The 23,354-nt window shown below is 39.0% G+C and overlaps 1 protein-coding gene across 1 annotated transcript in view; it reads left to right on the top strand.

Annotated features, from left to right (window-relative positions):
• Window positions 1–327: 327 nt before the first annotated feature.
• The window catches only part of Rsbn1 (round spermatid basic protein 1), a 48,785-nt gene continuing 25,758 nt past the window's right edge, over window positions 328–23,354 (top strand). Inside the window, exons 1-2 of the mRNA XM_032897587.1 lie at window positions 328–1,030; window positions 13,471–14,144. Of these exons, the coding sequence (XP_032753478.1) occupies window positions 328–1,030; window positions 13,471–14,144 (1,377 nt within the window). The remainder of the gene's footprint in view (window positions 1,031–13,470; window positions 14,145–23,354) is intronic.

Genomic DNA, 23,354 nt, shown 5'->3' with positions numbered 1-23,354 from the left:
TAAGATGAAGGAGGAACACTGGAAGTGGAGCGTCTGAACACACCGCCAGACTCTGAAAGCTATTAACATTGTTTGGGCCGTTAGGGCGGTTGGCGGCAACTCGCCGGCGGGCGGCAGTTGCGTCGCACCCCGAAGCGTGCCTTGGCGCACGCTCCCCTCCGCTCCTCCACTCAGAGAGCGGGGTGGGGGAGCGGGGGAGGGGGGGCGGGGAAACCCAGAGGGCGCTGGAACTACAACTCCCGCAAGGCTTTGCGCGCCCAGGGTGCCTTACAATAGAAGCTCGGTTGGCGAGGTCTGCGGAGAGGTGCCGGAACTGCCGTTTCCGGCATGTTCAGGTCTACGAGAACGACCGATCAGTGGAGGGCGGGGGAGAGACTCCAATGCCCAGCGGGCCATGCGCGGGCGGCGCTTGCGCGAACCGCGGACGGGGGGGCGGTCGGGCCATTTAAATGTGTGTTTGTGGGTGAAATGGCTGCGCAGGTCGGAGCGGTTCGCGTAGTACGGGCGGTGGCGGCGCAGGAGGAGCCGGACAAAGAGGGGAAGGAGAAACCCCATGTTGGGGTTTCGCCGCGGGGAGTGAAGCGGCAGCGCCGGGTGAGCAGCGGGGGTTCTCAGGAGAAGCGGGGGCGGCCGAGCCAGGATCCCCCTCTCGCTCCCCCTCATCGGCGGCGTCGTAGCCGCCAACATCCCGGGCCGCTGCCTCCAACGAATGCCGCCCCAACCGTCCCGGGCCCTGTTGAACCTCTGCTCCTGCCGCCGCCGCCGCCTCCGTCGCTGGCACCGGCCGGGCCCGCTGTCGCTGCCCCGCTCCCGGCCCCAGGCACCTCGGCCCTCTTCACCTTCTCGCCCCTGACTGTGAGCGCGGCCGGGCCCAAGCATAAGGGCCACAAGGAGAGGCACAAGCACCATCACCACCGCGGCTCCGATGGTGACCCCGTCGCCTGCGTTCCGGGCGATCTCAAGCACAAGGACAAGCAGGAAAACGGCGAGAGGAGCGGAGGGGTGCCTCTGATGAAGGCCCCCAAGAGAGGTGAGAGCATGCGAACCGCTGGGGCTCGGGCTGTAGGTCTCAGCGCCCATATCCCGCCCCTTTAGGACTGAAAGGCGCCGCTCTACTCCCCTGAGCCCACTGAAGTGGACTCTGAATTGCAGGCGGTTGCCACAGTTTGACCTACTTGAGGCTTCTCTCTGAGGCCGAGCTGTCAGTTTCCATCCCTGTTTGCAGTCCCCCGGAGCCTTTGCAACATTTATTTTCAAATTCGGCAGGGTTTCCGCGCCGCGCGGTGCTTGGCATCGGATTAGTAGGTGGGGTACTAAAACCTGCCTTTCTGAAGTAAAGTGCTTGTCACTGAAAGTCCCTTCTTATTCTCTTTCTTGGAAATCTTTAGTTTTTCTCATTCCCGGCACCAACGTATTTGCAGGTTTGACTCTGAGTTTGAATTCTCAAAGAGGTTACACAACTCACTGGTTGCCTTAGCTTCGGCGAGGTTAAGAAAATCATTTACGGTGTTTCTTTTTCAGCTAGACTTGGTAAAAAATTTTTTTTAATACTAGCCCTTTTAATCGTCAGTATGGTATAGGATTGGTTCGAGGAAGGTTTTATCACCCTTTGAATCCTAGGACGTAAACCAACCATATCTCTGAAGGAAAGGAAGCGTGCAGTAGGATGTAGATGCAGATTCTAGTTCCATTTCATTATATCAGAGCACTGTTTGAGAATCTCTGCAATTCCAGCAGTCTTTAAAGGTATTTTACATAGAAAAGGTAGGACTAATTAAATGTGCTTTTGAGAGGAATTAGAATGGCCAAAATCGGTGTCCTCTATTGCCAGATACTTGTAGCATGTATTTTTATTCTTTATCGAAGAAATGAAGTATGCTTCTGGTTATGCCGTATTTATACTTTGTATATATTTATAACTTGAAGTATTCCTAATCTCAGTAATACACAAACACATTAATATGTGTTTGAATCCTGGGTCATTCCAATTATTAACATGTTAGTGAAAAACTTATCCTTGAATCTAAAATTTTGAGTGTCTTGGATTCTTCCCATATATTTAGTCATAGTGCTAACCAGTTTGTGTGTGAGTGTGTCTGTGCGTTGTGTGTGCGTGTGCTTAGGTGCAAATAATAGGCTTTCATTTTTCCACTGGACAGACTGCATCTATATTTTTCATTGATGGCATCCAGACACCATCTTTATGAGTATAACTGTGGCAAACTGACTGGTGTGCCAGTTTCCAAAATAATTGCCTATTGGAGTAGCTTATATTTTTACCCTTCTTCCCCACGCTTCCTGGTGTGTGTCCATACACAGCTACAGGGAAGTCTGAATAATCATTTCCTTTGAATTTGTGCTGTAGGAGAGAATACTAGTGCCCATGGCATAGAACCCAGACTCCTAAGTGCTAGTTCAAGCTTTATCACCTGGCTTTACTTTCCCTTGCTTCCTTTTCTCCACTCCTTTGCTTCCCTTTCCCAATGCCTTGACAATTCTCATTTTAGCAGCAGGCAGTAAACTGACTAGAAATGATCAGAGATCTCTTAGTTCTCCTTTATGGGGGAGGGTGGTGCTGACACGTGTAGTAATTCACAGTGTGCGCCTGGGAAGACTATACAGGCCCCGTGTTCTTTTAAAATCAAACAAAACCAGTTCTCTAATGCTGATGAATAGAGTTTCCTCAGATGATGCAAACGTTCTATATCTGTGTTGTCGAATATGGTAGCCATATGTGGCACTTAAACAGATTTGTAATGTGGCTGTGTGATTGAGAAACTGAAATTCTATTCTATTGTAATTTATAACATGTTACATACAGCTCATGGCTACTACATTGGACTGTATAGCGTTTTGCCAGTACAGGAAGAAGAGAAATGGGTTAAAACCTGGCCATTTGAACACTTTTCATTCGTGTTTTAGAGATAATTGGATTGTGTACCTAAGCTATATATATTCTGGGGGAAATTGGGCCTCTGGTCATGTGTATTTGAGGAAACCTATACAGTAGTGGACTGGATCTCTGAACCACACTGAAACTTCTGCATAAAATAAACTGTTAATATTGTTTAGTTTAAGGTTTTTGCATTGTTGGACCAATGCTTGTGAAAAACCTCACACTATGTTTTATTTTTATTATCTTCAGGTTCAGGAGGAATGGCTCTAGAAGTAAATTTTGGTTCTACTACTTACCGTGTGATAAGGATCAAAAATTAGTCTCCTTTTAACTGCAGTTTTCCTGTTTGTAAATGAGGCTGTGGTATTTCATTCATATGGTTGTTATAGGGAGTGTGGGGGCATTGTATGGAAATCATTTAAAATAGTGCTTGGTTCATGGCAGGCGGTTAAAACTAGCTTGCTTGCTTTATTTATTTATTTATTTATTTATTTATTTATTTATTTATTTCTGTGCTTGGTCCTGTAAACACCTTTAATAAAGTAGATTGTTGTTTACAAAGGAATCTTGTCCTAGATTTTTAGGAACTTTGAAATAATTACAGATTCACAGAAAATACCTCAGAGAAGCCCTTTTCCTTTTTCAGTTTACTTCAGTGGTTATATCTTATATAACTATTGTATAATACCAACACCAGGAAACTGACGTACGTGTGTGTGTGCGTGCAGGCATGTACTATTTTATCATATGTAGATTTGTGTAACCACCATTGTAAACAAGGCACAGGACTTTCCAGAAACATCTCATGGACTTCCTTCATAGTTTTAGGCTCTGTCTTCCTACCCTCTCTTCTGTTTCTAACCAAAAACAACCACTATTCTGTCTCTTTCTTTGCAATTTTGTCATTGGAGAATATTATATATCAGGGTCTTTTGAGGCTAGCTTATTAACCTCAGCCTGGTGTCTCCAGGATCGTCCATGTTTTCCACTACTGGAGAGTATTTTCAGCAAGGGTATAAGTGATTCTTGGATTTAAGGAATTTTGGTGTCTAGTTTGGGACTATTAGAAATAAAGTTTCCTGTTCAGAGTTTTTGTTTGGAAGCAAATTTTCACTTGTTTGGGAGATGTTTTATTAGGTCATGTGGTAAGTACATGTTTATGGTTGTTTATTTATTTATTTTTACCTTGTGGCCATACTGTTTTCCTAAGTGCACTTTTTGTTTTCCTGTTAGTGACTTAATTCTTTTATTCTTATTTTTATTTTTTTACATTCTTGCTAGTATCTGGTGTCGTAACTATTTTTATTTTAGCAGTTTCAGTATCCGTGAGGTGATTATCTTATGGTCTCATGGCTAATAATAATAACCAATTTTTCTTGTCATTTAAGAGCACCATCAGTAAAATTTGTACCTTGGTGGCTTTTGTTTGTTTGTTTTTGTTTTTTGTGTGTGCCAATTTTCTAGTCATATTGTTTTTTAAAAAATACTTTATAATTTTTTATTGAGAATTATTTGTATATTACAGGTACAATTCCTTTATTAATTATTTGGTCTGTAAATACTTTCATGTAGTCTATTGCTTGATTTTTCTTCTCAGTTTAATAAGATGTTTCACACAACAAAGCCAGCAATGTTTTATTGATTCTTTTCCTTAATGAATCATTTTTGGGTGTCATTCTCCCCTTTTCATTTCTTCTCTTTTTTTTTTTTTTGCTTTATAATTTCAGTTGTTTAAATCTGTGGTCCATTTGAGCTAATTTCATACAGGTGTGAGATTAGTGAGATTATTTATTTATTTATTTATTTATTTATTTATTTATTTATGGTAAATAGTCACTATAACATCTTTATTGAAAACTGATTGTCCTTCCATTGAATTGCCCTTGCACCTTTATCAAATCACTTCTGCAGCCGATGTCCTAGGTTGCTTTCTGTTACTGTGATAAACACCATCCAAAAGCAACATAGGAAGGAAAGAGTTGATTTCACAGGTCTCAGGCCATCCTAACAGGAAGTCAGGAACCTGAAGGCAGGGACTGAATCAAAGATCACAAGGAGCACTGCTAGCTAGCTTCCTATAGATCATTCTGTTTGTTAAACCACCCAGGATCACTTGCCCAGATTTGGCATTGCCTGGATCCTCTCACATCATTAATCAAAAAGACATTTTTTTGAAAAGCACAGACTTTCAATCTGATGGAGGCATTTTCTCAATTGCGGTTCCTTTTTCCCAGGCTCTAGCATTTCAAGCTGACAGAGGTAACCAGCACATCTGATGAGGAGGCAGGGAGACTAGAGCTTTTCAGCAGCCTGGGTTACATAGCTAACTGAGGAGAGGAGAGGCTGCCTGCCTAGCAATGCTGGTTCAGTCCCCAGCACAGCCCCAAACTGGCTGTAGTGGCACTGGCTGTAGTAGCACTGGCTGTAGTAGCACTGGCTGTAGTAGCACTGGCTGTAATCTCTGCACCTGGAAGAAAGGAGGGCCAGGGCTAGGCCCATCCTTTCCCACAGGCTCCCTTGAAGCCAGAGACTTCAAAGTAAAACAAACATCACTTCTCCTGCCTCCTATTTTAAAAGTTGGTAGGATTGGTTTTCATGTTTTAGATTGTGGAAAAACCCTCATAGCACAGGAAAACTCTGATATGTAAATTCTGTGTCCATGGATAAAAAGTTTTATTGGAATACAACTGTTCATTTATATATTATCTATATAGTTTTTGCATTTTAGTAGCAGGTTCAGACTAGTTAGGCAGAGACCAGATGCTCTACAAAGTGTGCTGGGTTCTTTACAGAGTAAGTTGGCAACCTTTGACTTGAGACATGGACCGTGACTAAGAGACATGTTCCTGCACATCACCCCAACATTACTCAATCCAAATTCAAATATAGGATAATTTCAGATATTACCACTTCAGACACCTGGCATTGCTTATAAATAGTTAAAAGAAAAGTTTGATATGTAAATACTTGCTCCACAATTGGAAGTAAAATGGTTTTCAGAGTTGAGATAACATGCCTGAAACTTTCTAGCAGTAGAACTAAATATTAGACTTTTAAGAAAAACCAAACACCTCAGGATCCAGTTTGCATTTTCTGCTATGTACATTGAGATCGATGTTTATAAAGAAATATTAAAATGTTTGCTAAATCTTATAAGCAGTATGCTTCAGTCTACCTAAATAGCTCCTTGTATTCTTTGAGTTTAATTTCTTTCTCTCCTTTGTTAAAAGTAATAGTTTCCTTTCAGTTGTTGTTGGTAGTAAGGGAAGAATCAGGAGATCCTTGCCTATCTCTTACCTCCATTGTCATTAAATTTAGAGGATTGCTCTTATGTGAATCTTCATAGTCAGTTTTTCTGTAGTCAGTTTTTCTGTTTACCTTTGACCCCTTCCTAACTGCTATCATGTGGCAGTGTTTTGTGATACACAAAAGATACTGGGTGTGATGACACATTTGTGAGATCACAGTATTTGGGAGGCTGAGGATCGCTAACTGTAGTAGGGCCCTATCTTAGAAAACAGAAAGATATTGATAGAAACACTTGATTGATTTTTGTGGTAGGAATGGAAAATTATTGTGATTATATTAAGAGTTAATTTCATTTATCAGAAATTTCAGAAACTCTTTTTACTTATCCACCCGAAAGGAAAAATTTCTTGTCCATAAGGCATGAAAACTTTCATATAACATAAGGCCATCTTTGTGATCACCCAATTTGTAAAAGGGCACTATTGTTTGTGAATACAATAATACTTTTCTTTACTGGAAACTCATATAGGCTAGAATCTGAAGTCCATTAATTGTAATCTTAGATAACAATTTGGATAATCTTAGATAATAATTTGCCAGAGTATTAGAGAGAGAGGCTTAGAAGAGACAGAAGGGAAGGAAGTGGACTGTACTGTAGTGGAGGAATCTGAGTTTTGGAGTTAGATGAGTCTGAATCTTAACTGTTAGCCGCTAGCTTTGTGACCTAACGGGAAAAAAAATTGTCTACTGAACTGAATTGTTGGATTAAAACGAGATAATGAGTAAGGTCCTAATAGACATCTAGTGAGTCAGTTTTCTCCCTCTTTATTTTTACTGTGATACACTATTTCATACTCTGGACCAGTAATTTCTAGTTTTAATTTGATATTCCAGAGTTGTTGACAAATATTTTAAGGCGTGTTATCCAACCCTTTTATTAATTATGTTTACAATAAGATAAAGACCTGTGTGTCAGACCTGTGATGTAAGATTTATTCCTTTGTTTAATCCTAGTAATAACTCTTACAATAAACACTGGTGTTAGTATTTTAAGGTACGAAAATAAAGGCTTAAGGGAATTTCTGAGTTTGTCCAGAGACTAATGAGCAGTCACAATGAGATAGTCATTTCAGTGTAACCTGTGAAACATAGTGGGGAGAGGGGCACTTTGTTTCTGTTTTGTGTTAGGGTATTGTGCTATACTTTAGGCTAGCTTTGACCCCGCATATTCTATCTTCATTCCTTCTGGAATTATGGATTAAGGGGGAACATAAATACCTAGCTTCAGCTTGCACTGTTTGTGTGTGTGTTCATGCTCTTGTTGGTATGCTTGTGGAGGCCAGAGGTCTATCTCTGGAGTCATTCATTCTTCATGAACCTTCTGCTTTGTTTTTGAGACAGTCTCTGTATTGAGCTCCAGGGATTCTCCCCATTGTTGGGATTCCAAGCACTTGCTACTACAGTTGGCTTTTTTTTAGGTTGGGTCTGAACTAACTCAGGTCCTCATACTTTGTATAACAAGTACTTCACCAATAGAGCTACTGCCTACTCCTACATGGCACATTCTGCCCGTAGATTTCCACCATTGGGGGTGAAAATAGTAATATTATTATTGTTATATTCTAGGATTATGCCAAATACTTTACATGCATTTTTCATTTCTTCTGTACATTTTTATAGGGAAATATTCTTGTCTCCCTTCCCCCATTTTATCACTCAGAAGCCCTGAGGTACAGAAGTACTGTTTTGCAAAAGGCTAGGCTACCTTATTTATTGTGGCAGTGCAAAATGGTAACGCTTCTTCAGAAGACAATTTGGCAGTGTTTAAGAAGCTGAACATATTCTGTGATGTGGCAGTTTACATACTATTTTCTATTTACCCAAAGGATTTGGAAACATCTGCATAGAAATTTGTAGCAGCTTTATTCTTAATTGCCAAAAATTGGAAACAACTTAGTTGTTCTTCAGTAGATAAATGGACAAACTGTGGTACATCTACAATGGAATATTATACAGCTCTAAAAACAAACTACTGAGTTCTGAAAAGTAATAGAGTAACCTTAAGTACATTAATAGTGCAATAAGAAAAACAGTCTAAGAGGGCTGTATACTGTGAGATTCCAGTTATGTAACACTGAAAAAGAAAAGGCCGTGTAGACAGTAATAAACATCAGTGGTTGCTAGTAATTAGGAAGGGGAGCACTTCAGATAGTCAGATCACAGGAATTTAGGGCCATTAAACTGCCCTGTATAATATTGTAATGGTGAGCCCATATCACTTATATTTGTTCAAACAAGAATGTACAGTACCAAAAGTGAACCATAATTTAGACTGCGACTGCTAAGTGCATGTCCGTGTGGTATGTTCAGTGGAAGCAACTGTGTGCTGTGAGTTTGGCATGGGGATTGTTTATGGGGTATATGGGAAGTTTGTGTCGCAAACAAAACAGAACACAACATGTTTAAGGTTGAATGTGTCCCTGTAACTCTGTAAGGGTAGCATTCATCAAGCAAAGACAAGAGGATCATAAATTCAAGGCCAGCCTGAGCCACCTGATAGGTTCAAGGCCAGTTCAGGGTAAATAGAACCTTTTTCAAGAAAAACTCCTGGGTTGGGGATTTAGCTCAGTGGTAGAGCGCTTGCCTAGGAAGCGCAAGGCCCTGGGTTCGTCCCCAGCCCGGAAAAAAAAAAAAAAAAAAAAAAAAAAAAAAAAAAAGTGCAGTTTTAGGAAGTGGTAGAACAGGGTTTCCACCTAACTCGCTTTTTCTTTTTAAAACATAGAGAGTATGAGTGTACAATGTTAAAAATAGTGACTCCCAAAAACTTGGCTTCAAAAGGAGCACCTTTTTGGTTTTCCATTTATATCAGGTTTTTTTTATAAAACTGTTAACTACTCACAAGAGAAGCAAAAATAATTTATTCCTCCATTACTTTTGGGAGACTGAGGTAAGAGGATCTTGAGTATAAAAACCAGCAAAGCCCTATCTCCAAAGCAGAAAGAAAAAAGTTTAGGATGCTTTAGTACTTGTTTAAGTATGAACGATTGCTTGCTTTTGCTTTTCTACCATGTTTAGGAATTGAAGGTACCATATTTCCTAAGATATAGTTCAAGTGCATGCATGCATATTTGTGTGCTTGCACACATGTGCATGTGCACATGATGGTACCAGAACTGAACCCAGAACTTTGAATGCTAGACAAGTACTCTCCCAGTGGGGTACATCCTACTCCTCATGCTATTTTTTGCTTTAGTGAAAACAAGACTAGTGTGATATGAAGTAAATTAGGCTAGTTGATAATAGATGATAGCTAATTCGAGGACTTTTTCCATGTATTCTAAGTGTAGTTGTGATGACCTTTGAAAAGAGCCAGCAGTTTGTTTCTAAGGTCAATGTCCCATGCACATATGCACAAAAACAATACTAATAAAGACCAACATGAAACTGAGGATAGTAAGTTTTAACTCTTACATTATGGAGAAAAAACTCAGAAGAGACTTCCTGAATGCATTTTCTGTGGGGAAAGTAAACCACTGTACCAGGAGTGGAAAGATCATGGAGCCTTTAGGCATTTCATTGTCCCTACCTCTTTTGTAGACATTAACTTTTGAATAATGTTTTTTTACTCAGAGCAAGGTGATTGGCATTTTTTCATAGAGCAACAGTGGCTGACTTGTAATAACCAACAACAGATGGATGCTTAGGCCACCAGCTAGCTGCCACCACTGCAGTTTAATAACACAATTTGTTCGTAGAGACTCATTAGCAAGTAGGAGATGAATGGTCTCATCTATAGACAAAGAAAGGCAAGCTTTTGGTATCCCAGCCTGAGAAAAAGAGTTAACATTTGAAAAACAGGATTAGCTAGTAGATAGATTAAAATTTGTGAGATTACAATTAAAGTCCATTTCATTTCCTTCCTTCCTTTTTTTTTTTTTTTTTTTTGGAGACTGTTACACTATTTTAGTTTTCCTATAAGTGTTTTGGGCTAAAACCGACAGAGACTTGGCCATATAGAATGCCACTGATAGGCAAATAGTAATGTAGAAAGTAACAGTCAAGGCATTTCCTTCTCAGTGCTAATTTCAGTGGTAGATCTAGGTTATAATTCTTTTTTTGCATACCTCTTTTGAAGATTTCTGAAATTTAAAATTTCATATTTTCAGAGATATTCTCCCCTTCCCCTTGAAATTTCTAAAGGATTTAGTAGGGGGGTAATAAGATAAATATTTTTGAGTTTGTTTAACCTTTATATTGAATGACGTTTGTTCCTTAGAAAAATTGCCTAAATTACTGATTTTTATTAGGAAAAGTATTTAGATTAGTTTTATTTGGTAAATATAAATGACTTGAGTGTTTTAATTATGATAATAGTTCTATATTTTTAGTTGCCAGTACAAGTAATCTGATTTTATATATGTTATATAGTTACATTATAAACGATGCTTGTAAGTGAAGTCCCCACCCATCCTTTTTTTTTTTTTTTTAAATGCCATTTCTCATTCTGACTTCCTCTGCTTGGTCCTCTTGAGTACAGAGATCACAAGGGTGATGTCCATGCCTGGTTGTTGTTTTAAAGCAAGTTGTATTAAACACATTGTATATTGCTCACATGCTTTAAAGACTTGCATTTTAAAATATTTTATTTAGATTTTTGTAATTGTTGTAGTATATGATCATTTGGAATGGTTTTATATAAAATCTTTATACTAATTCGTATTTTTGTATTATGCCAAATAAGTTTTTTTTTTTTTTTTCTTTTTTCTTGGAGCTGGGGACGGAACCCAGGGCCTTGCGCTTGCTAGGCAAGTGCTCTTCCACTGAGCTAAATCCCCAACCCCGCCAAATAAGTTCTTTATAACTAGGTATCTATGTTAACTGAATTACTTATGTTGGAAATAGTATTGCTTGGTAGATAAATTCTGTATAGTAAATGCTAGGCTAAGTTTGAAGGGTAGGACTATAATTGTTATTTAATCTCAAAGATTTTCTGTGTTTTTGGACAGGTCTATTTCCTCACTACTAAATAAAAGATGTCTTTCTATACTGCAATTGTCAATTCATGCGAACTGTTTAAAACTTGAGTCAGTTTTGAAATTATAACTTTAATTTGTTTATTATAGAAAATTGGAAAGTATATATAGGCAGAAGAGATAGACATTTATAATCCTGCTACCATTGATAACTATCAGTAATACCTTAGCGCGTACATGCCTCCAGATATTTTTCTGTATTTGTGCATACAGCACATACATAGTTAAAGCAGATTGTCCCCAACTTTATATCTTTTGAAGTGAATCTCTTTAGAAATTCACTCCTAGCTCTTCAAATACCCAGGTCTTTTATTATTTAGAATCATTCTAAATTTCACCTCTCAAAAGAGATTCCCCAATATCCAGAATGGCCTTTGTTCACCATCTACTGCCTGGTAGTACTGTGGCTGCTTGATCTTCTCCAGCTAGATTATATGGCACAGGAGAGACAAAATTGTGTCTGTGCTGTGGTCAACACTGCAGCTAATGTCCAGAGTGCACCTAGCACATGGGGTGTATGTTTGTAATGAATTCAAGCGAATTATTATTAAAAAAAGGTATCAGAATAAGCCTATGTTAAGTGCTCTGGAATAAAAGGTAGTATATACTCTTGACCTCACATTACTTTCAGTCTAGAAGAAGGGTGGAGAGTTAAGCATGTACTCGGGAATGGGAGGTGCTATGGTGGGAAGTGCAGCATTAGGCTCTTTTCACTGCATTCTCTGTTAGATGGGGAAGCTATGATGCAGGGTTTCTAGGAGAGTGACAGTATGAGCATTTTATAACATGATTTTTATGTCAGTTTCTCTACTCTATTATTTATAATGGCTTGGTAATATATGCATGTAGTGTGTAGCTATCAGAATTTAACTTCCATATTGTAAAGTTTAGAGGATTTTTCTTTCTTTTTCTTTTAAAAGATATGTCATGGCTATCTTTGTAGATCTTTCTTTCAGTCATTTCTTAGATAACTTTGACTTAAAATTGTTTTTTCTGGATCTGGAGTTTGTACGCATATTCAAGGCTTGTGGTACATATCACCAAATTGTCATTTGTGAAAAATTTATCAGTTTCTTTTTAAAATAAGGATTAAGATTTTGGGGTCTAAAGATTTTCTAGTTATCAGCCTGTGATCATTGGCACTCTATATTTTGCTTTGCTCCTCCATAAAACAGTGTAGAGAGTGCCTTCCTCAGATCGGATGTCGGGTGAAATGCTGTATGGAGAGTGCTCTTTGCAGAGCCTGGTGCAGAGTAAATTACCTCAGCAAATAACTTGTCCCTATTTGCTGGGGTTTGCCTCTGTGATTTCTTTTTGATATCTTGCTGTTTGTGTTGCCTTTCTTTTACTTTTTCCCATGAGAAGAAGAAAAGGGCTTCTATTTCAGGGCCTTTTTTGAGACAGTCTTGCCTTAAAGCCCCGACTAACTTCTAATTCTTCATCTTTTGTTAGTTTCCCAGACACAGTACAGTTGTGTGCTACCACACCAGGCCCAAAAGGATATTATTGTAAGGTCTTGGACTTTCTTGAAGAAAAGTAATGACCACGTTTAAGAGACACAGCAGGAAAAAGGGGTGACAAAAATGTAACAAGACAGAAAGGGAAAAAAGATTGGGAGGAACAAGAACAATTGTGGAGAGTAGGTAGCCAGGTGAAAGGAAACTGAGCTTCGGGGAAAGTGGGAGTGGCTATCAGTCTGTGTCTTATAGTTTAGTTGCCTCTTTCCCTATCCTACCACTGCAAGACAACATCACTTTTAAAGCCCATTTGATAGGTAAAATACTGTTTTAGGGCTTAATTAGTCTTTGGCTCAACTGTATGTACTATAATAATTAATAGACGGACAGGAAAATGTGAAACACCAAACTTGAATTCAGATTTTATCTGAGTAGCCAAACAAATGCTTCATATGGTGAAGCACATACTATTTCCGTCTTTTATCTTTATTACAAGTCATGTGAAATGTGTCCTCTGTGCTTGTGTGTGTGTTACTGGTGTGTGTGTTGTCCATGGCCTTGCACGTATTAAGTAAGTGTTATGTACTATTTAGCTGTAGTTCCACCAACAGCTCATTACCAGGTTTTTTGTTTTTTGCTTTATAGTATAATCTTTAACCCAGAATATTACTATATTTTAAGATTTTTGTGTCATTTTTTATTTCTAATGATAAAAGATGTAATAACATTCTCAGAAATTAAGGAGAGGGTTTTTAATTTTAGATCAAATACCTTAAGACACATGTATATTGACACTGGTCCAAGCAACTAACTTATTTTTAATTATTGTGGCCAGAAACAGCAGATGAAAATGGTAAAACCCAGAGAGCTGATGATTTTGTCTTGAAGAAAATAAAGAAGAAAAAGAAAAAGAAACACCGAGAAGACATGAGAGGAAGACGCCTTAAAATGTACAATAAGGAAGTACAAACCGTCTGTGCTGGCCTGACCCGCATCAGCAAAGAAATTCTCACCCAAGGACAGCTAAATAGCACTTCAGGAGTTAATAAGGAGTCCTTCAGGTATTTGAAGGATGAACAGCTGTGCCGATTAAATTTGGGCATGCAAGAATATCGGGTGCCCCAGGGAGTACAGACACCTTTTACAACGCACCAAGAACATTCTATTCGCAGAAATTTCTTAAAAACAGGTACTAAATTTAGCAACTTTATTCATGAAGAACACCAGTCCAATGGTGGTGCTCTTGTCCTTCATGCATACATGGACGAACTCTCATTTTTGTCTCCAATGGAGATGGAGAGATTTTCTGAGGAGTTTCTTGCTTTGACATTCAGTGAAAATGAGAAAAATGCTGCCTACTATGCTTTAGCAATAGTGCATGGAGCGGCTGCTTATCTCCCAGACTTCCTGGACTACTTTGCTTTTAATTTTCCCAACACTCCAGTGAAAATGGAAATTTTGGGCAAGAAAGATATTGAAACAACCACCATTTCAAATTTTCATACTCAGGTAAGGTAAAATTATTGTTAATTGGATAGTAAATACAGTATCGCAACAGTTTTGTGTTGTATAACACACCTGCACACGCTATAAAAATTCCTCATAATAAAAGTGCTTCACACAGTCTTTTCTTTAAATTGTAATTTCTAACTGGTGGGATCTTTGGTGTAGAACTTGTACTTGCTTGAAGAAATGCTTTATACATCATTATGAGTTTATGGAAAGAAGCTTGAAAATGAATTCAGGCTTTATATTTCGGGTAATACTATAGTGTAGAGTATATGATTTAGACACAGTAGCCTCAGGGTAACATTAGTGAAGACTGATACTAAAATAGAAAACGGAAGGGTGTTGGCTTATTTACATACCAGGCTTTGCTTAAGTTCTTTCAGTAACTTGTTGGCAGTCTATCCCAGAAATACATCCCATTGGTGTGGCTTGTGACTGGAGAGACCGCCGTTGCCTCTGCTCCTTTTGCCTGTGCACTGTTGTAGGTCAAGACGTTTTCTGATTGAAGCCTTGCTTGGGCAGTTAGGCTTAAGTCAGCAGGGAAACGTTCCTTTCTAACCAGTTTTTAGCCAACTGTTCTTTTCAGTGGAATGATTGTAGAGCATTAAAAAGAACAATGAGGAATCTGAAGGTTTTTAAATGTTTTTGTTTTTGTTTCTTCCTTTGCTTTCCTCAGACTGTGAATATGAATGGGCAGTGCTAGGTTTATGCTGTAGACATTGCAGTTCAAATTTAGTGGAGACTATTTCACTTTTTAAAGATTTATATAATCTGCCTTTTCAGGTTTTATAGTGATTTACTGCCATTCTCTCCCTTAAATTTTTTTGAGGTAAATGAAGTTACATACTCCGACTCTCAGCTGCTTCCATTATAGTGGGTTCAAGCTGCTTAGACTCACCTGAACCCTCCTCTAACTTGATTTTTTAGTTAATCTTACCATCCTTGCCTCCAATGAGGGGAGTATCCAATTTTGATTTATGGACTTCAGGATTTCTCTAATTGAAGTTCTCTCTGCAGTAGAGAGAGCAGGAGCAGCTAATCTGGAGAGGTCGCAAGATGAATCTGCCCAAGATGTTGGAACTCCATGTGCAATAAAGGGCTTCGTCTTGGATTTTGGCCTTGTTACTGCAATCAGGTACCAAAGTACTGACTTTTGTAGTAGATTGTCCTTTCTTTTTCTTTTTTTAAGGAGTTTTTCCCTTTGAAAGTTAAAGAATCCTACTTTGATAAATACTAAAAAAGAGACAAGAAAACAACTCTAAATCTATAGTTAATGAAGGTATTGCTGAGAGTGGGATTTACATGTTCCATCACTTTTTTAGATTAGAGAAATGAAATTTTCTATTTGACAGACCAGCAAGTGTATCTAAAAAATAAGCCAGAAATCTGGGGGGAGATAAGTTTTGTAAAGGTGACTTTTTCTATAGATTGAGTTTGTATGTCAACAGACAATACTCCGACAAATTAGACATCTCAAAATGGTATTCCCTGCTGATTTTTGTCTTCCAATTAATTTTTTAAATGGAGCTGATATTTAAATGACTGTACCAACAACTTACCTTGAGATTTACTTTGTGGTTTATAAAATAAGTGCCTTAAGGAATATGTTAGATTATTACGGAGTTAGACCTTACTGTTTTAGCTGTGTAAGAGGATTGAAGCCTGGGTCTGTTGTGACTGTGCTCCAGTAACTCAAGCTTTGATTAACCCATGAGCCTTGCCATTTGCATCTGTAAAATCTTTGATGGATGTGAAGATGGAAGCTAAACACGTTCGTTCACATTTGTTTATGGCTTGTAGAAATGTTCATATCAAGAGTATTTGAACAACCAGGATGTAGGTAAGCAATGTGTCTCTGTTATCCAGTCATACAGTCAGTAAGTAGAAGAGTCAGGATAGAAGCCGAGGCCATCTGACTACTTAATGTGACCGCTGGGAAAGAGATTGCTGCTTCCGTTTGTCTGAAGTTGTGGCTATGAAGCTAAAATTGTATTTAAGTGTAAAGTAGGAGGAGTTTTACTTTTTATGTTTTTAAAACAAATATGCTTAGATGCTGGGAATTAAGTGAACACATGGGATATTTTGGAAATCTGTGTTCTGTGGGCTTAGGAACTTGTGTCAAGCTATAAAGTCAAGTAAATATTGGGCGCTTTTGAAAAAATTGTTTTGTTCATAGATTGACATGTAGCCATAATAATTGTTCATGACTGCATTTCAGGACAGGTTTCAGCTTCTACTGAGCACCTACCAGGTACTGCACACTCAGTTTTTAAAGACTAACTGATGAATTTAGCCTAGTAGAGAGGTGAGTAAGGTGGCAGTTTAAGAAGAATAGAGGTGGGGTTGGGGATTTGGCTCAGTGGTAGAGCGCTTGCTAAGGCCCTGGGTTCGGTCCCCAGCTTCGAAAAAAAAAAAAAAAAGAAGAATAGAGGTGTGCACAGGGAAAAACCCTATTGTTGAGGGAGCAGGGTTTGGTGATTAGAAGGCATTTTAAAGCATGTTATGCTTAAGGAGGCTCTTAAAAGCAGATCAGTACTTAACTTGGTGTCTTAGTTAGGGTTTTACTGCTGTGAACAGACACCATGACCAAGGCAGCAAGTCTTATAAGGACAGCATTTAATTGGGGCTGGCTTACAGGTTCAGAGGTTCGGTCCATTATCATCAAGGTGGGAACATGGCAGTGTCCAGGCAGACATGATGCAGGATCTGCTGAGAGTTCTACATCTTCATCTGAAGGCTGCTAGCAGAATACTGACTTCCAACCAGCTAGGATGAGGGTCTTAGAGCCCATGCCCACAGTGAACACCTAACTCCAACAGGGCCACACCTTCTAGTAATAGTGCCACTCCCTAGGCCAAGCATAAGCAAATCATCACACTTGGTATTGGTCATTGTTAAACAAAAGGAATTTTAGCCTATGAAAAATATACAGTCTTGAGAATGTGTCACATTCGGGTAGCTGTGAATAGCTTGGTGAAGCAATGGTACATTGGTTGCTAAGAGTGGTTAGAGTGAGAGAAGAGGGAGAGAGAATAAGGCTGAGGGTTAGTCAAGGGTATGAAAAGCTAAATGATATGCTGAAACACTTTTTCTAAAAGGTGATGGGGAATTATTAGTTGCTTTTCATAGGGGGAGTACCAGTAAATTAAAGATGAAATGGTAAGGTAGAGAATAAAAATGCGGGAGAAAATGAATTTGGAAACAAGAAAACTGATTAGGTTACTATAGTAACTAGATCAGAAAAGTGCCATATCCAAACCGATAACAGTTTTGGAGAAAAGAATGAGATTTGAGAAATTAGGTGTAGGCTAACTGGGTTTAGTGAAAGAGGTCCAGTTTTTTTTTTTTTTCCTTTTCTTTTTTTCGGAGCTGGGGACCGAACCCAGGCCTTGCGCTTGCTAGGCAAGCGCTCTACCACTGAGCTAAATCCCTAACCCCAGAGGTCCAGTTTTAAGATATGGCTTAAAATTGGAGTGGGAGATAAGGAAAGAAGGTTAATACAGGGTTTACAAAAGCTGGAGAGGGTGGGGGAGGGTGGGTGTTGTGGTACTTAAGCGATCTGTCAGTGTAGTTGTAACTCCCATTCTGTCTTCAGTGCTAGAGATTGAACCAGGACTGTGTACTGGACAGCTGCTCTTTTGGGGAGCCAGCAGGCCCTGGCTGCTGGAGATAGTTTGAATTGAAGGTGTATATTTAAGCTTATTTTTAGAAAAGATCTTTTAGTAGCTGAATATATGGATCTAAGATTGGGAAATGCAGGTTTTGGGTTAATTAACACATAAGCAAAATAGAGATATTGTAGAATCGAGAAGAGGTGTAGTGTACCTGCTTGTAAGTGTGAGAATTTGGGAAGATACCCAAAACGGAAGGCAGACAAGGATGCGTTTCCTAGATTTTAACAGTAATGGGATGATAAAAATATAATATAGCCAGCAGATGGAGTGGCTCAGTGGTTAAAAACAGTTGGCTGTGCAGTCATGAGGCCTGAAGATTGGATCCTATCACCCATTTAACTAGCGGGGGGGGTGTGTGTCTTGCAAACACTTGCAGCTCCAGCTTATCGATCTGATGTCCTCCTACAGCCTTTGTGCACATACGGACATGCATATCACACATGTGCAGATACATTCACACACACAAAAAATCTTAAAAAAAATTTACACATTATGCTTGCAGACAGAAGCCCAGCATAGCTGTCCTCTGAGAGGCTCTACCCAGCACCTGACTCAGATGCAGACACCCACAGCCAAACATTGGACAGAGCTTGGGCAGTCTTATGGAAGAGTTGGGGGAAGGATTGAGGGCCTCAAAGGGGATAGGAACTCCACAGGAAGACCAACAATTAACCTGGACCCTTGGGGACTCTGAGAGACTGAACCACCAACCAAAGAACATACATGGGCTGGACCTAGGCACCCGGCACTATGTAGCGGATGTGCAGCTCTGTCTTCATATGGGTTCTGAACAACTGGAGTGGGGGCTATTCCTAAAGCTGTAGCCTGTCTGTGGAATCTTTTCCCCCTAACTCAGCTGTCTTGTCTGGCCTCAGTGGGAGAAGTCCTAGCCCTGCATGGACTTGATGTGCCAGGGTTGGGGGACACCAAGGGAGTTCTCTACCCTCTCAGAGGAGGAGAGGAGGGGGTTGGGGGAGGGACTATGTGTGGGGTTCCAGGAGGGGGTATAGCAATGGGATGCAAAGTGAATAAGTAAAAAATTACACAGCAAGTGATGGATCAAGTAAGATAAAGATGGAAAAGTATTAGGCTTACAAGTTAGGAATTTAATTGGAAACATCATAAAGACCAGTGCTTTGCAAAACACTGGGATGATGGTGGTGGTAGTTGATCTTAAGTATTGTAAATTGTAGCTTTTCTTTAGAACCTTGCTATCAAAATGCTTGAGTGTTTTTGGTAGCACCACAGTGTGTGCTACAAATGTTTGTTCTTGCTTTTCCTGAGATCTTCCAAATCAAAATCTGGACGTCTGCAGGTTCCTGGGATGATTATTATGTGCACATGATGATTCAGTAAGCACTGCTTTAGAATTTGTCCTCTAGCAGGAGAGGGCTGCCAATATGGAAAGCACATTCTAGGCAGGGTGTGTCTGATGAGTGGTAAGGATAGCAGGTTAAACAGGTGGTTATAAATGGTTATTAAGTAGGCTAAAGCTATCCCAAGGTGGTTTGGGAACTCCAGCATTCCAGATTGCCACAATCACAGAATTCTTACCAGTTAATTAGCCTTTTAGAATCTTTAACCTAACCTCAAGTACCTCTTTTTTCTCCCTTGGGAACTTCAACTCATGAAGTAAACTGTGCTTGTTTCATGTAAGAAAAGTGAGAGTTGGGGCTGGAGAGATAGCTCAGTGGTTAAGAGCACTGACTGCTTTTTCCAGAGGTCCTGAGTTCAAATCCCAGCAAGCACATGTTGGCTCGCAACCATCTGTAATGGGATCTGATGCCCTCTTCTGGTGTGTCTGAAGACAGCTACAATGTACTCATAAACATGAAAAAGTGAGAGTTTTATTACTTTTATATTTTTTAGTTACTTTGGATATTGGGTCAAGCTTAGGATCCATGTATAGGCTGTTTTTCTTTTCTTCCTTTTTTTTTTTTTAAAGATTTTATTTATTTAATGAATGTGAGTACACTGTAAAGTGTTCTTTAGACACACCAGAAGAGGGCATGGATCCCTGTTAGATGGTTATCCTGCCACCATGTGGTTGTTGGGAATTGAACTCAGGACCTATTTATATTTTTGGAAGAGCAGGATCCATGTATGGCTGTTTTTTTTTTTTTTTTTTTTTTTTTTTTTCGGAGTTTATTTTAATGAACCCAGGCCTTTGCGCTCCTAGGCAAGCGTTACCACTGAGCTTTGGGATCCCAACCCCAGCAGTCAGTTTTTTTAACTGCCAGAGCCATCTCCCAGCCCCAGACCCCAGACCCCTTAACATTTTTTTTTTTCTTTTTTTTGAGCTGGGGACCAAACCTAGGCCTTTATGCGCTTGCTAGGCAAGCACTTCACCACTGAGCTAAATCCCCAACCCTCCCTCCCCCTAACATTTTATAATCATTAAATATGTTTTCAGGAGGTCAGTTCATTGTGTCAGTTGGAACATCAAGCAGATCCTTGTTTGCTTACTTAGCTCCTAGGACTGACTGCTAAAGGACAGCTTTTGTGAATTTGAATTTTTTTTTTTTTTTTTTTTTTTTTTTTTGGAGCTGGGGACCAAACCTAGGGCCTTGTGCTTCCAGGGCAAGCGCCTACCACTGAGCTAAATCCCCAACCCCTAATTTGAATTTCTAAAAGACCATGCATGCATTAAGACAATAAGATGTTTTTATAATTCTGTAGGAATATTCATTTCTAATTTTTAATTGGTCATTGGCTAAGTTACCACTTTTGACCAAAAAGTTTGAATGTTTGTCTAAATCTCTACGTCGGTTAATGAAGAAATTTCTATGTTCAACATAGAAATGCCTTTTTTTCTTAAAAATTTTTATCTGTATACATTTTGGGAATCAATATGATTTGTGATCTTTTTAATTAGGTATAAATTATAACTATAGTATTGGATATCTGAAAGCTCTTGAAATATTTTAGGCTGAATTATTACATTCTACAGTAAAATCCTCCATCTTTAGTGCCCTATGTTATTGTAGCCCTATGGTAACAGAGGAACTGATAAAAGCTCGAATCTTTTTATGGATTACAGGCTTTAGGAAAAAGGACGTCATCTTTAAGTCCTTGTATCCCTTGTATCCTACTAGGTGACAGTATTTCGGTCATAATACTTTGTCACCTTCCCTAGACTAATTGAAGATCCTTAACAAGAAATTGGTTTTTCCTTTCTCTGAATGGTAGAAAAGTCTAGGGCTTGGGGCTTAGAAAACTATTATGTGCATATAATGCAACCGATAATCTTATTATATCCTAATACGTATTGAACTTGGCCTGAACATGTGTCTGTGCACCATACATTTGCCTGGTGTTTGCAGAGACCATCAGAGGGTGTCACATGCCCTGAAACTGTAACTATAGTTGGTTTGTGCTGCTTTATGGGTGCTGGGAATGGATCCTAGGTCTTTTGAAGGAGCAGCCAGTGCTCTTAACCTCTGAGCTCTCTCTCTCTCCTCATATAGCCTGCATTTCTAACATTCCTAGGTAGTGTTAATGACACTAGGAGGTCACAGGTTTATAGATTATATATGACTTCCATGTGAAAACAGTAACAAACTATCAGTATAGTAATGTTAAAATGGCAATTGTTTTAAGCATCACTGAGATGGAAGGGTATGCATGAAGAAGGATGATGGTTGTATATGTGCCACAGGGCAAATGTTCATATTTTAAGTTCTGTTTTTTGTTTTTTGTTTTTTTTTTTCCTCAAAGAATTTCTGTTCTTAGGATTGGAAATTTCATTGAAGGGCATATTTTCAAAGTTGTAGTGAGACATGTTTTCCATCTGGCCTGAGTAAAAGCATACATACAAAACTTTATTTGGGTGGTAACTGTTACTTTTGTAATAGAAATATCTGAATATAATAATATTCTGTAGGATTGGACTATCCAACTTTAATGTCTTGTTTTACAGAATAAAAAAATTATTTCCTGTCATGTGTTAGGATAATGCTCTCCAACCTTTGATTACTATATTGATATTTTTGTAATATTGATAGTTGTGATAGATAGATAGTTGAAGAGCGGAATTAGTAGAATAGTATATAATTGGGAAATAGCTAAACCCTTGAGGAACTCTAGGCACTAGTACATTGTGTAAAAGAGAAAAATAAATATTTGAAGTTGCTGCCTTTAGAAAATAAGCCAACAAACATAGCAGGTTTGATTGTTTTCTGTAGTTCTTGGTACAGCTTGTAATAAACTCACTTTGACCCACTCAGTGCTTTTCCACGAGATGTTTTAAAGAATGTTTTCTACTCATAGGTCACAAGGTTAGGAAGATTGCTGGCTTGCTTTTTCTTTTCTGTTTTTTTAAACAATCAGCTTAAATAGGCTTTTTCCTGGAGTACAAGTTCTGTGGAACAGTCCATACCTCATATGCAGGGTTTCCAGTACGATGATACATTTAAAGCGTGGTGTTGTTCTGAGTATTAACGGGTGGTTTTAGAAGTTGTGTGTATTGGATACACAGTGGTACTTAACTCTCAGAAATGATATAGGATAACTGCAATGTTGAGTTCGTAACCTAAAGAACCATATGTGTGTTGATATAGAGCAGTGTGTACATTGAGAGATTGTTGCTTAATGTTTGGAGACTATTACAAATGAAACAGGCTTTGAGTGCATGCTAAGTGTGATTAATTCCATACTGTTTTCTCTCCTAATATTACTAAGGCAAGTTTTCCCTGACGCCATTGTCTTCTGCTTTCCTGGCAGTTTTACTTGTTCTCCTCTGCTCTTTGCTTACCTCCTTGTAATACTGCTGACATGTTTTTCCTCCACCCACTGTGCTGTAATATACTTTAGGAAATGATAGAACTCAGCTTGTTTATTGCTTTCATTGAAAATGCATGGCATTATCTCAGATTTTTTGTAGCTTCCTGTTCATTAAATCTGAAGTTAAGTCTAAGATACATGCCCCAAATGACTCAGTTCCTGTAATCAGGGAAATTGTAAGAGGCATTGTTTTACATCGCATGCTATCAATTACTACTGTAGTTCTTTTCATTTGATATGTAGTATAGTCTTAGATTTTCATAACATCGTAAACTGAGACATAATCTTGTCTAACATCTATACAGTACAAAATTATTTAGAAATCCCTTTTGAGGTTAATCAGCCATTTGGGACTATCTCTTTATAAGGTTTTATGAAAACTTGTATGCATTGCTTAGAAAAGTGTTTATTTGCCTATAAGAGTGTTTTCTCTCTCCTCTCCTCAGCTCCTTTTCTTCCTCCCTCCTCCTCCTCCTCCTCTGTGTGTGTGTGTGTGTGTGTGTGTGTGTGTGTGTGTGTGTGAATACATGTGTGTATAAGCAGAAGTCAATATCATGTCTTCCTCAGTTAGTCCTCATCTACTTTTTGAGGCAAGATCTCTCACTAAACCTAGGAGCTCACTAATTTAACTAGACTGGCCAGCCAGTGAGCTCTAAGGATTCAGTTGTCTCCTCCTCCCCAGCACTGAATTTATAGGATTGTGGGGATCTAAAGTCTGGTACTCAAACTTGTGTAGCAAAAACTTTATGGACCA

This window comes from Rattus rattus, chromosome 3 (assembly GCF_011064425.1).
Source record: "Rattus rattus isolate New Zealand chromosome 3, Rrattus_CSIRO_v1, whole genome shotgun sequence".
NCBI classification, from domain to species: domain Eukaryota; kingdom Metazoa; phylum Chordata; class Mammalia; order Rodentia; family Muridae; genus Rattus; species Rattus rattus.
Note: the sequence above shows the minus strand (reverse complement) of the source record. Positions and strands in the feature narration are given on the sequence as shown.